Here is a 13,437-nt window from a genome sequence, read left to right as displayed (position 1 = left end):
GCATCCTTTGCGGACCGTGTTTATAAGCATGTTTCCTTTTGATGCATGATAGTACATTCAAGGGACGAGTAACACGTTACGATTTGCGTCACATCAGTCAATTGTGTATGAAAGTTACCCTAGAATACAGTAGGCTACGCTACACAGGTTTTGCTTTTGTGACCAAAATGAAAATTGCATAGAAAAATAGATGATATAATTCCATCTTTCTGTCACAAATCTAGGCGAAGAGCACAGGGCAGAGGCTATCTCTCACTGTATGCAAGTAGATTAAGGAACATTCCGGAGACAATGCTAGAATATAACAGATTAAAGGTACATACCAAGCTATTAGTTGAAACAGGTATTCACAGGAACTGCAGGAGCAGGCTTTAAACAAAGAGACAGAGAAAAGGCAAAGACAAGCAAATACACTGGGCAACTTGGATTGATCAGGAATAAGGGTGTACTGGAATATGATAAGGGGTCTCCAGGGATTAAGGAAAGCCCTTGGGATGGGTACCAGCAGATTACTCTTAACAACAGTCATACACCAACGTCATGACTTAGGCGTGCCGAGATAACTGTTGTACTCCGTGCAAGGGTAAAACTGAAAGACCATATACTGAGGCAAGTACAACTTCAACGGGCTAGGTGAAGGCAACAGAAGTCTTCCCTTAGCTGATCTAAACGGAGACCAACCCAGGGTCACACTGTAAAACGGATTCAAGTGGAGACACCACAGTGGACCAAGATGTATACAAGTAGAAAGCAGTGTTGAAAGAAATAACCAGGTAGAGGACAGGATATGCTATCAGAAGCTACAACAGGCAGGTTGCAAGGCAAGGAGCCCAGAGGAACAGGGCAGAAGGCAGAGGAGTGTTGCAAGGCTGCCAGGCAGGGAAGCCCAGAGGAGAAGGGCAGAAGGCAGCGGAGTGCAGCAAAGCCGTCAAGCGGGAGCCCAGAGGAGCAGGGCGGAAAGCAGCAGAGTGCGGCCGTCAGGTGGGAGCCCAGAGGAGCAGGGCGGAAGGCAGTGGAGTGTGGCAGAGCTGCCAGGTGGGAGCCCAGAGGAGCAGGGCGGAAGACAGCTGAGTGCGGCAGAGCCTTCAAGTGGGAGCCCAGAGGAGCAGGGTGGAAGGCAGCAGAGTTTGTTAGAGCCGCCAGGTGGGAGCCCAGAGAAGCAGGGCAGAAGGCTGCAGCAGACTGGAGAGGGAGCTGCAAGCATGAACAGCAACAGGAATCAAAAGGCTAAAAGAGGATTTCCACGAAAGGTCAAAAACTGGTAACAGGAGCTCCAGCACGAACTCCCAGTGGAAGCAGTTAACTGACAACTGCTTCTGTTCAAAGTGAGCTTATAAAGGCCCTCCCAGCCAGCAGGCCAACAGGGTGGAGCTAATTGCAGACTCTGGCATCTGTGTTCAATTAAGTCCAGCCCTGGCTTCAGTAGCCTGCAGCAGTGGTTTCTAATCAAGTGCTCTCCAGCTCTTTGCAGCCTAGCCTGCAGTAGGTTGGAACAGGTGAATGCAATCAGGCCCTCTGAAGCTCTTAGTAGCTTGCTGCAAACAAATGTATTTAGTATGCCTCCTCCAGCCCTCTGCCTTTTGGACAGCATACATGTCCCAGAATGCATCTGCTGATTTAACCCAAAAGCCGGAATGGAACATGCAATTAGATTAGTCCAAAACTGCAGCGTAAAAACAAGGAACTAAAGGCAGAGACACATGTAGCGGTGCTGGGTGGCAGGTGAGTAGGATCGTGACACTTTCTCACGCATTAATGCAAAATATTATTTTACGATGTGGACTTTTTTAAACTGTTTTTTCAACAATGCCTGCTTGTATAGTTTTAGTTTACGGTTGCCGTTCTAAGAGCCATACCAAACCTAAAGGCACAATAATGCATATATTCCTGAGGAATATAGATCTAATAAGAGAATGGGTCAGATATTGCTGATTTGCGCTGGAAGAGCTTGAAAGTAGAGCCCAGGATGTCTTGGGGAACTTGAGGGGTGATCGATTCCACATCTGCAGCCTGCACTTTACCACGAATATGTATGACCAATATCGGTACACAAAGAAGCATCGACTCAGAACGTCTCGTAAATTGCTTCCAAATGCAATTACAACTCTATTCATGCACACGCTGCCTCAGGTGAGTCATGGTTCATGATTTAGCTGTAGGCCTTGGAGTACTGAACAGGTAACAACATGGACGGATTGGTGCTTTTGGTGTAAATGTTTCTTACTAAACTTTTCATATTTACCAGATTGTATTGCTTTATAAGTATACCCCATTTTGCTAGACATCTGTCCCTGGTTTTAGGAGCATCATAGAAAATTATTTATGAACACAGAAAACTATGCCATAGTGCCCTTAGAAATGAGCATAGTCTTTTCGTAATCGGTTGCTTCACATGTCCATTCTTTTAGGTGAGCATATTGACTGAAGCACAGACTATCGGTAGTGACGACATCACCGACACGTCCAGTATACCAATGGTGAACCATACACACTTGCTGAAGTTCATATTCTTGAGAGTTGGATCTTCCCAGATATCTAATGCAAATCCAATTTTCCCTTTACCACTTTGTGACAATGCACTGAAAACGAAGGAGCAAGATTTTGCATCCATTTCTTTCCCAGAGTCAACAACAACTTCGAGCTCCTATCAGGTAGTTTTATTTCGCGATTTGATTATGGAAATGTAATCTGCATGGAATTTTAGATAATATGAAATAGTTAACGTATCCTGTCGTTTGTTTACATAATGTTTTAATTATTTCATTATGGGTTTTTATTGATATGTACCATTGACTACATCCGAATGTCTCTGTTCAATTTCACTGTTTTCATCCATACTAAAACAAGTACTGTGTTACAGGGCGATGCTGGGACTTCGACTAAAATCACATCATCCTTCGGAGCTGGTTCAGAGCATGAGGTATGCGTACTGACCGTTCCGTTGAATGAAAGAAAGTATATCCTACTTCTGATAATATTAGACCGTGACAATATTATAAACAAGCATCTTATCAAACTTTTACCATTTCAGTTCTAACGTTACAATTTCTACCCTAATGCTGAATACAATGCAAAATGCTGGAGTGCAACATTACAAACAGTGGGTTTCGCACAGTGATCTCTGATCGAGTACAGTAGCCATCAATCAGGTGAAATTCGAAATGTATATTTTGACTAAATGACGTAATAGTTTACAAGGGCATGTATCTAAGCGATGTGTGCGAGGAAAGAATTTGATTTCAAAAACGATTTACTTTTTTTAATGAATATTCTATTCAAGGGATGTAAAAAAGGTCGGGAATTAGAAGAGAAGGCTCATGGATCAGAGGTGGTGGATCAGCTTGCTGGTGCGGTCGTTACAGTGAAGAACACGGTTTCACAGAAAATCAAGAAAACTAGGGTAACTAACAAACAATTTTGTTTACAAAAAGTGGTTTGGGCTGGTGTCTTCATAACATGTTTATTTTTTAATTCTAAATTGCTATATACTGTATGTTGGATTTACATTGAACATGTTTTTACAACCCATCTCCTAGAGGCCTAGAAGAAAACGAAGTATGAAGACACAGACAACAAATGAAACCAAAGATGCTGCTTGCCAAACAGATTTCACCATGGAGCAACTTGTGTTTGAGGCGCAGCGTGGTCCAGTTAATTAAGCAGACTCAAGATGCTTATGTCCAATGGCCAGAAAACTAATTGAATGTGACCGGCGAAGCAACCACATTTTTTTGGACCATTGCTACAACGTGAGAACTCGACACGATGAAGAAGAAACTGAATATAAGGAAGATGCTTTTGAATTATTCAGTGACCACTTCACACAATCTACACCCGCAAAAAAAGGGCCACCCAATAAACAATTGACATTGATGGTTTCTCCAATTTGTGTGCAAATAACACAAGCTGAAATAACAGACACTGAAGCCTCAACGCAATTGACTGAGGAACTAGCCAAAGATCTCGCCTTCAGTGTGTCCTGTTCGGCCGATATGTCCACCACAGTTGAGTCACAAACCACATTCATGCAGGACAATAGACTAATAAAGAAACACAAATACATTGTATTTGACAGCTGTCTGGTACAGATTATACTGATGCTGAAATGTATCCATCCAGTGAGGGGGGAAGTATGTGGGCAGCCATTGGTGAATGTGACTCGTGTGGCGCAAGGCACAAACCTGAAAATCCAAGCCACCTGTGGCCTGCTCCATGCTACATTTTCATGCTCCGCTCAACAGATGCTGGGCAAAGTGCCAGCTGGTAATCTACTGTGTGCAGCAGCTTTACTTTTCAGTGGCTCTACTTTTAGTAAATTGTCCAGTTTCTGTCAACTTGTGGGACTGCAGTTCCTTTCTAAAACGCAGTACTACAAGTTTGGAAAATTGAACAAATGTCAATTGAAAGGCCATGCTCTGACAAACGGTTCAGGCTAGCTGGCGATGGACAGTGTGACAGCCCCGGATTTTCAGCAAAGTACTGCACATGCCACTTTCAGGACATGGAAACTTAAAAAATTGTGAGTTTGGTGGTCATGCAGGTGTCCGAATGTAAATCCTCAGTGGCCATGGAGAAACATGGTTTTATAAAATCCCGGCAAGATCTCCAATCGAGGGGAATGCAAATAGACCTCATAGCCACTGACAGACATGTTTCAATAGCCAAGGCCATGCGAGGGCAGTTTCCAAACATTCGCCATCAATTTGATGTATGGTACGTTGCCAAATCAATCAATAAAAAAATCAGTTTCTGGTAAAAAAAAAAGGTTGTGAAAATATTTTACAGTGGTCCCAGTGTTTGAGCAACCATCTTGGGTGGAGCTCCAAAACTTGTTGTGGGTCTGTGTAAATTCTACTTGAAAAATGGTGCTCATTGATGCACCACTGTTCCACCGTTCACCAACATTTTCACCAATGTGCACATGGACCTTTATCGGAGGAGCAGGAACACAAGAATAAGTGGTTGGTTGCATCTTTACCTCCACATAAAGATCTTGAGAAGATCGTGTTTGATCAAACTCTATCAATATATCTGAAGGGACTCACAGAATTCTGTCACACAGGAGATTTGGAGGTGTTTCACAATATGTGCCTAAAGTACAGGCCCAAGAAATTGCATTTCGGCATAGACGGGATGCAATATAGGACATTACTAGTGGTATTGGCGCATAACGAGAACGTAGGGTGTGAACAATTGAGGACTGCAGGAAACTTTGGGATGCTGTGTTACACAATGGCCTTTATGAAAAAAAGAAAAAAATGGGTGGTCAAGCCAATATACCAGGAAATGGAATTTGATTTTGTGAAAGATCTCACTTTTACTGTATTGGGCATACGTACTCATGGAATCACTCATGATTGTGTTCCTAGGACACATACATTGCCACAAAACATTACAAACGTGCCCTGTCCACCGGAAGCAGACCTCGTGGAACAGTTCACTTCCGGTTCAAATTATAAGCAACTATTTATTTGTTCAACAATGTTTATATAAAGTGTCCAAATAAAGCATCCAAATTTTCTTTTGAAGTGTATCCTCTTTGTCAATTTTTTTGCAAGAAGTGCTTTTTGGAGGATGCCATAAAGTGTAACACTGTGCTTTCACACTTCCCGCTTTCATCGAGCTCTTGTGGGTCTTTCACTGATCGGGGGAGGGTCAGATGGATATCAGCATGAAAGCAACTTTGGGGTTCTGCAGTTGCCTTCCCAAACACGTGTCCAAATAGCTGAATAAATACGAGTCCCACAAAGGAATGAGACCGAGGCTACATAAGAAACTAGGCACGCAAGAACTACTGACTGTAAGCAAAACAACGCATCAAAGGAGGTTGTTGGTGAGAAATGGGTGCATTCTGACCTATATTTTTATAGGGGCATGTGTTGGGAGTCGTTGCTATCGGATGCCTTATCAGAGGGGCCGATCTATGATTTGCGGCCCTCGAAATCTTACGATTTCAAACGCAGTGGGGATAGGTGTCAGTGTTACCAAAATATATGACCACTCCTGATCAGGTATATGGGAGGTGAAGTTGAGGTGGTGCAGCGGTAGGGTCTGGGGACCGGATGCGTTCATAGGGAATAGGGGTCATGGGTTCAGGGGACCGCGGCCTGGCAGGAGGGGGTTGGAGATGGCATGAGTCAGTCAGTAGAGTCGGATTGTGCACTAGGTTTGGAGCAGGGCTTGGTCTGACATTCTCATACGAGCACATTTTGTCAGGGCTCGAGACTCGCTACTTGAAAAAATGATTAGCTGCTTTGCTTTGAGAACAGGAGATGGGCTGAGCTGACAGGTGGTGGGTGCTTGCTGTGCGAGGTGCTGGGAGAGTGAGCCGTTCACCAGAGGGACACTAAAAATAAGGCATTTGGAAGCAAACTAACTGTAACTGTTTTCATTAAAAAAAACTAATCACTAGAAATTTCACGCAGCATTGGTGGATGACAGCAAACAATTTGTTTGTTTTTATAAAATATTTCAGATGTCACTGTGGTCTGCAAGGCTATTTGCTGACATTGGAAGTGAAGGTCACCACGTTTGAATTTTGCTTGGGAGCTGTGCGCACCCACGCATCCTACACAGTATAAGGTTCGATTGTTTTTTGTCCTTGGAAGAAAGGGAGGATTCCGAATGGAATGAATGAAGGGAGGTGTGTAATACCGTCAAATATGGTAAGGTTCACCATTCCAAAACTGGACAAAGGAACATGTAATTTCATTTTATGAAAATGTGTTGTTCTGAACGGAGTCTCTGCGTTACACCGAGAGAATGGAAATGCTGAATATTATGTACATTTTACTGTAGACAAGTTTATAGACGACCGAGTCAGTTTCATTTTCTGACCGATATTGCCAGCTTACATTGTAATGGGTTGTTGTTTGTGGCATATTGCAACGACACGCAAAAACAACCTGTGTGTACTTTTCTTTGTCCCGGGCAAATGGGCAGTCCAGCACCGAAATGTACGTAGTCCACATCTGGGTTCCCCCATTCCCCCAGGTTCCACCAATACCAAATTCTACGCTAATATTCCGTTAAAATGCCGTCTGTGTTCTTCGAATTCTTCCGTCAGCTTCCGCATCCCATTGCGAGCTAAACATACTCCGTAGCACTAACCTCTCAAGCACATCGTAGACTCCAACTTTCCACAATGTTTTCTCTGTTTCCATTGTTTCCCGTGTGTGTTCATCATATGTTTCACACGGTGCAGAATTAATGGGTAAATTGATCAATTAGAATAATGAACGGCCACTGAGACAATTTCACTTATGTTTTCTGCATAGCTACATCCTTCTTTTCTTTTCGAATGTCATCGATTCCACATACCAATTGATGGCTTCTTTAGCCGGCAGCTGCAGATACACTTAAATGGCTGTATCACAATGATGCTGTTTTGGGACGATCGCCCCGGGACGATATGCCCTTTCGCTGTACCAGCGATAAGGAGCAACCCAACATCGTTTAGGGTGGCCTAGCGACAAACTGATGCCGAAGCCTTGCAATTCACGGTGCGTCCAATGCGCATCTTAGACCCAAAAGAAACACTATGCGACACACGATAAACATTTGTGGATCAAGAACAAAGAAAGAAATTATCAATGTGGTTGAATATGGCAATTGCCGGATGTTCTCATAGCGTTTATTGTGAAATAAAAGCACATTATAAATTGCACAGTATTGCGGTTTCCTTAAAAAATAATGTTTTGTATTCAAAATTGAGACGCGCTGTGTTGTGAGAGGTGTGTGTTGATATTCCCGGTTCTGCGTCAACTGACGTCAACACGTAGGTGATGACTGGGCGCGTTTGGCTATGCTGCCCAGTAACGTCATGGAGACAGGCGGACAATATCGGTAGGAATGTTGATGTCATCCTCAGGGGTGGGGATATGATTTAGTGCCACCAGGGCAGTTCACTTTAGGGCGATGCGGCAACGGATAAGATTAGCACAAGATGGCCGCGCCCTGCTGCCTGATTTTGCATGTGTAAAAGTGAGGAAAACTACGGTAAGGTACATAGGAAATGTTTGTACTATTGATGAACGTATGCTTAAAAACACATGCCAGAACGCTCGGGACAGTAATATTTTTGAGCGCACTATTCCTTTAACCTCACATAGAACAGTTCCGGAATAGTGAAAATGTTTGCAGACTGTAGTGGACCTGTTAACAGTAAAAAAATAAAAGTAGCAGAACACCGCTCCCGCGCGTTCCCGCTCACTTCGACCACTGCCTTTTCCCCATAGATCTGATCCCATTTGGCTGAGGTCCCATCCGCAATACTGTGGCTTTTCAAGATGCCCGCGCTGCCAGGAGTGGGTGGTCACATTTTTACATCTGATTATTTGTGATTTGACATCTGTTTAATACTTTTGTAAACATCATATTGTATTGTAATATCAATACGTGCCTGGACATATATTGCAGGTGCCACTCTTACCCTTATTCAAAGTAATGTGCGCCATATGATTGTTCTTGTTCAATCATTTCCGGTGCTGCACCGGAAGTAAAGTTCCCATGTTTCCATGTGTTCTAGGATTGGAATCATTGGCAACCCCTCGGATGGCTACTACGGTAAAACAATAGCCATGTCCATTGCCAACTTCTGGGCAGAGGCCACGATCTCCGAGAGCAAGAACCTGGTGAGTAACATGTTGCCCTCGAGAGCATTGTGCAGCCTTCCCATGGACGGAATGTCATACATGTTAATGTCATACATGTGCAAGCTGCCTCCGCGCCTCGCCGCGGCACTGGCGTGCGCCCGGTTAGCAGGGCTCATCTGTTTAACACTAAGATGGCACCTGTGTCCGTGGGTGAGCGGGGATTGAGTGGATCTAGTGGGTGGTTACGCGGGTGCACGGGCAGGCTGCTGGGTGAATGCGTTCGTGCATGGGGTGAGTGAGGTGATGGCTGATCAATGAGTGTGCGTATGGGCAATGGGGGAATACGTGGCTAACTGAGTAGGTGAATGAGTAGGCGGGTCATTGCTTGAGTGGCTGCGGGTATTGCTACGTGGGTGAGTAAGTGCTCGTGTCACGAAGTTTTTAGAGAATGGCCACCCTCACCCTGCCAATAGGTGACACGCGGCTGTAAGATTATCATGTAAGTTTTGTGTTACGTTGAACCGAGCGCCTAAGGACAACCGTCCGCTGGCCTCTACTACAAGCCGGGCTAGTGCTTCTGAACAGCCACAAAGCACTCACTCCACACCCTGAGTCTCACACTTGGGCGCTCTCGTCTCAATCCATGAAAAGGCCCCGCTACTAAGTACCAAGGGCTGTGCGGTGTGGTGCAGGGAATGGGCCGGAACACGCTGGAACGGCGCTCCGGCAACACATGTTTTGCCGGAGCGCCGCGCCTCCTCGGGGTCCTCGGAAGACTAGCGAGGTGCTGCCTAGTCTTCTGAAAGCGTCTGCCCAAATCCACACGTTCACTGGTGCAGCTGTCCACCCTAGTCTACATCTCCTGCCATTTACACCCGGCACTATTAGTGTGAATATGCGAATCGATAGGATTTGATTCTATGAAGAGATAATGTGTTGCGCAATCTGTCCGGGTACCACGCCCCTTGGCCCCGCCCCCTCCTCACCGTTCCCCCAATACACTGTTTCCATGTCCAGCACTGCTCCCGTGCAACTTGTCTCATGGGAACTCGTGGTCCATCCACCCAGTGCAGGCCAACTGCCTCACTTACAATGGGGGCCGTAATGTCATCTAGTCCCCTTCCACTTCAGATCCGCCAGGGACCACTCCGTGCGCGGTATAAACATCCTTTAACTTTAATATTAACACACAGAACGATGCAGCAAACAGCCCACACGTTTTCTGTTTGTTTGCGCCTTGAAACACTTGGTGCATGGGCGCATTATACATTCCCAATAAATAAATAAAAATAAAAGGTCTTTTTGGACTGGGGTTAATCAGTGGCAGATTTAAGACAAAGGGCCCCGTGGGCAGCACGTGATAAAGGGCCCAAGATGGGTTGGTCATAGAGGCAGATCTTAGGGTGAGCGAAGTTAATTGTGATCACGAGTGCGGAATGGCAAACTTTAGGAACAAAAGCAATTTTTTATAATGTTGGCTTTATTGCGGGAATGTGTTAATTTATTCACGTCTAGCCCATGATGTGTTTGGTCTACTTGGAATAAACTGGGAGGTGAAATGGAAAAACAGCAAATGGCCATCATCTTACGTGATGCCTTTTGTTTAAAGTTCCTTCTGGGCATGGAAGGGTTGTGTATTTGCCCCGCCACCCATTGACACCCAGAGTAGAAATTCTCACCAGGGGGAAAGGCCTGGCTATGGGGAGGCAACTGCTGCTCAGGTGGAGATAATGGGCCCTTGTAAATGGTGGCAGACCACCAACTGCCTATTCACAAGAGGGCACATCGCAAACCTGTTAGTTATGCATTTCTTTGGCATCACTTAAGACACCCTCCCCCCCCCCCCCCCCCCGCATTCATTAAGAGCAGTTAGGGCACTTCTATGCATAGTGAACTTGGCAGCCCCTCCACTTTAATGGATTCATTGCTCAGTCAGTGTTCACACAGAACACGCGGGGCCCCATGAGCGCTGCTGCCTCTGCCTGACTGTGAAAACAAATGGGAAGGAAGGGAATGGGGGGAGGGGCCCGGTCGCCGTTTGTCTGCCTAGCGACCGCTAAATCCGCCCCTGGGGTTAATGACGCCATAGTGCTGCTGGTATCACCACGCCCACCCCGCAGAGAAGAGCCCCCAGCGGCAGATCCGGGGAGGTCCCTGCTTCACACACCTTTCCGTGCCAGGTGGCGCCTGCAACGCACGGGGGTGGGGGGGTGGGGTGCTTTGCGGATCGTTTCGTTTCCAGGAGAGCCTAGTGCCGGCATCAGAGTGGCGTGGCTTCTTAGCTCTAGTGAAGGGGAGCCGATGGGGACCTGCCTTTCAACTAGCACCCTCACTGGCAGGTGCCCTCAGGGCAACGGTGGTTCGGCCTACAGAATAGGGAGTTTGGTGCTGAAGGGCCGGCTCGGGCACCTTTACAGTGACTCAAAGCGCCCAGAAGCAGCATTTGGGTGCTACATAAACATCCAAGAATGCAAACATCCTGCCTAGAGATGCATGGAAGGCGTGGGGTGAAGCGCAGAGGCTGGGGTGTCCTGAAAGCGGGAGCGCTGCCTCCCCCGACCCACATCTCATTGGGCCTGCAGGCGACCTGGAGTCCGTGTCCCTTTTGCAATAATTGGGCATGATGTAACAGAGGCCAGTTGCAGGCAGTTTGCCTGTTACGTCATCTTAATTGGTGCAGCCTGCCGGGGTCCGGCAGGTGGGGCGCACGCCGCGCCCCCCCTCCCCCCTCCACCGGCGCCCCCCTGGTGCCAGCTGAAACAACATCTCTACCCATAGACTGCCCCGCGCTCGCTTCCATTAAGTGGAGCGCCGTGCTCTAAGCTCACGTGTGGCCCAGGCGTGACCCGCGCCACGCTCTGCCCATCTAATGAACGTGTTGCCATGCGCAGCCATCCCCGCCGCTGCTCGGCTGCGCTCATAACGGCCCTCCTTTCCCAGCACTAATGCCGCCCAGCGCTGCACAGGGCACTCCCCGAAGCCTGCAGCGGAAGCACGCGTGCCCGCACTTAGTGTGCATGGCGAGGGCTGCATGCAACCCAGCACGGAAGGAAGCAGACCCCTCCTAAAGTATGTAGCGAGGCAGTGGGGGCAGGCTTCACGCGGGGGAGAGGTGAGTAGATTAGACATGGGCACCGTTAGCCCACACTCTTATCCATAGACAATACACCACCCGCTGTATGGAGGACTGTAAGCGAGGCATGGGATCAACAGTGAAGACAGACACACATCAGGCACACTTCAAGGGGGTCTATTGCACAGTACGGGTTAGAAAAACACCTACCTGGCCTTATATCTAAAGATGGGAGCACGCTCAACCATAAACGAATAACTAAAACAGTCCTCGCAATGCCTGTCAAAATAAATGGCCTAAACTAACCAAACCTATTGCTGCTGGCCCTTACACTGCTACAACAGGTGTGTGGGTAAAATGTCTATGCCAAAAGAAAGTGTCCACAATGATGTGTGTCAGAATGACAGAGTAATGAGATTGCCTTCCCCACGTTCTCAGCACGGGACAAGGTGGCACACTCTGGCTCCAGAACACTCTGGCTTCTTTAGCTCGCAGGTGCAGGTCAAGACACAGTTCAGGGCCTTCCACGGCAGTCTCTTGTTCACCTAGCAAGTCTCTTGGTCACAGGATGCCTCGTGTGTATACAAAACAAAGTTCAACACAAAACAATATTCCTTCTTTCCAGGATGTAAGATTCACTACCTTTGAGGTTTCACAATTCAAGTAGACCTCCCTCTGCTGGGGTCGGGGCTTCTTATTTCACAATTTCTCACAAGTTCACAGATCTCCCTCAGCTGGGCTCGGACCTGTAATTCACTATCCTTTTCCATCTTCCTGCAATCAAAGACATTCAAATGTGCAGGGGTTTCACTAATACCCCGCATGCGCACTCTGATTTCTTATTCCTTTTTCCCTTTTGCCGTCTCTTGCCGTCACACAAAACACAGATCAAATATCCCAAAGCGATATACGTTGAACCAGAGACCTTCGACTGGGCGCTTTCGCTATGCCAGACCACTCTGTCGACTTTGAATCCCTCGCCGTTTTTTTGTGTTCTAAGTTTATCAAGGTTCCATTCAAACTTTCATTTTTTCTTCTTACTATTTTGCCGCTAGCAACATTCGCTTGAACGCAGACCGCCTTGCACAGTTACCCACAAGCTCACCACCTGTGTTGACTTCTGCATTCGTGTCTTGCGTTTTGGAGCCAAGGAGGATGCTGCGGCAGCTGCTTCACCGCCCCAAAGCTCTTACAGGTCTCCCTCCATCGGGCTCAGACCCCTCTCAGTTTTCCAAAAAGAAATGTCTTCGGACTTCCAATCCCAGAATGCACGTTTTTATTTTGCTCCCACTTCGCTAGCTCTCCGAAAATGACTTTCCCTCGTTTTGGGAGTAGCCAGAGCACAAGGGGATGTTTGTTGAGGCCACGGTCTTACCACCTGCCCCTTAAAAATCAGGGGCCAGATTACAGAAACTTTGCGCCAAGACAATGGCAAAGTTGCATGGTATTAGCAGTAGGGCAAAGTTTGCCCTGTTTTTAAAAACAGTGACACACTAGAAAAATACTGCACCGTGACAAGGGCAGTTTGGCATATTAAAAGCACCAGGGCAAAAATGTCGCTAATACAAACAAGATGCATTTCTACTGCATTTTTGCACCAGGGCAAAGTTTGCCCTACTGCTAATACGGAATGGTATTAGCACTAAAATACATCAAAAATGTATCTATTTTGCACCAGAACAATTTTTGCCCTGGTGCTTTTAATATGCCAAACTGCCATTGTCATGGTGCAGTAGTGGTCTAGTGTGTGCCACTGTTTTTAAAAATAGG

At 46.7% G+C, this 13,437-nt stretch overlaps 1 protein-coding gene across 2 annotated transcripts in view; it reads left to right on the top strand.

Moving 5' to 3' along the window:
* Positions 1-13,437, top strand: part of LOC138487609 (uncharacterized) — a 508,482-nt gene that overhangs the window by 254,151 nt on the left and 240,894 nt on the right. For both annotated transcript variants that reach the window (XR_011274510.1, XM_069614083.1), the window contains exon 10: positions 8,528-8,633. Coding sequence is in view for 1 of the 2 variants with exons in the window: in XM_069614083.1 (XP_069470184.1) it covers positions 8,528-8,633 (106 nt within the window). In the remaining variant the exon portion in view is untranslated. The remainder of the gene's footprint in view (positions 1-8,527; positions 8,634-13,437) is intronic.

Source organism: Ambystoma mexicanum, chromosome 9, assembly GCF_040938575.1.
Source record: "Ambystoma mexicanum isolate Mex_15411 chromosome 9, UKY_AmexF1_1, whole genome shotgun sequence".
NCBI classification, from domain to species: Eukaryota; Metazoa; Chordata; class Amphibia; order Caudata; family Ambystomatidae; genus Ambystoma; species Ambystoma mexicanum.
Note: the sequence above shows the minus strand (reverse complement) of the source record. Positions and strands in the feature narration are given on the sequence as shown.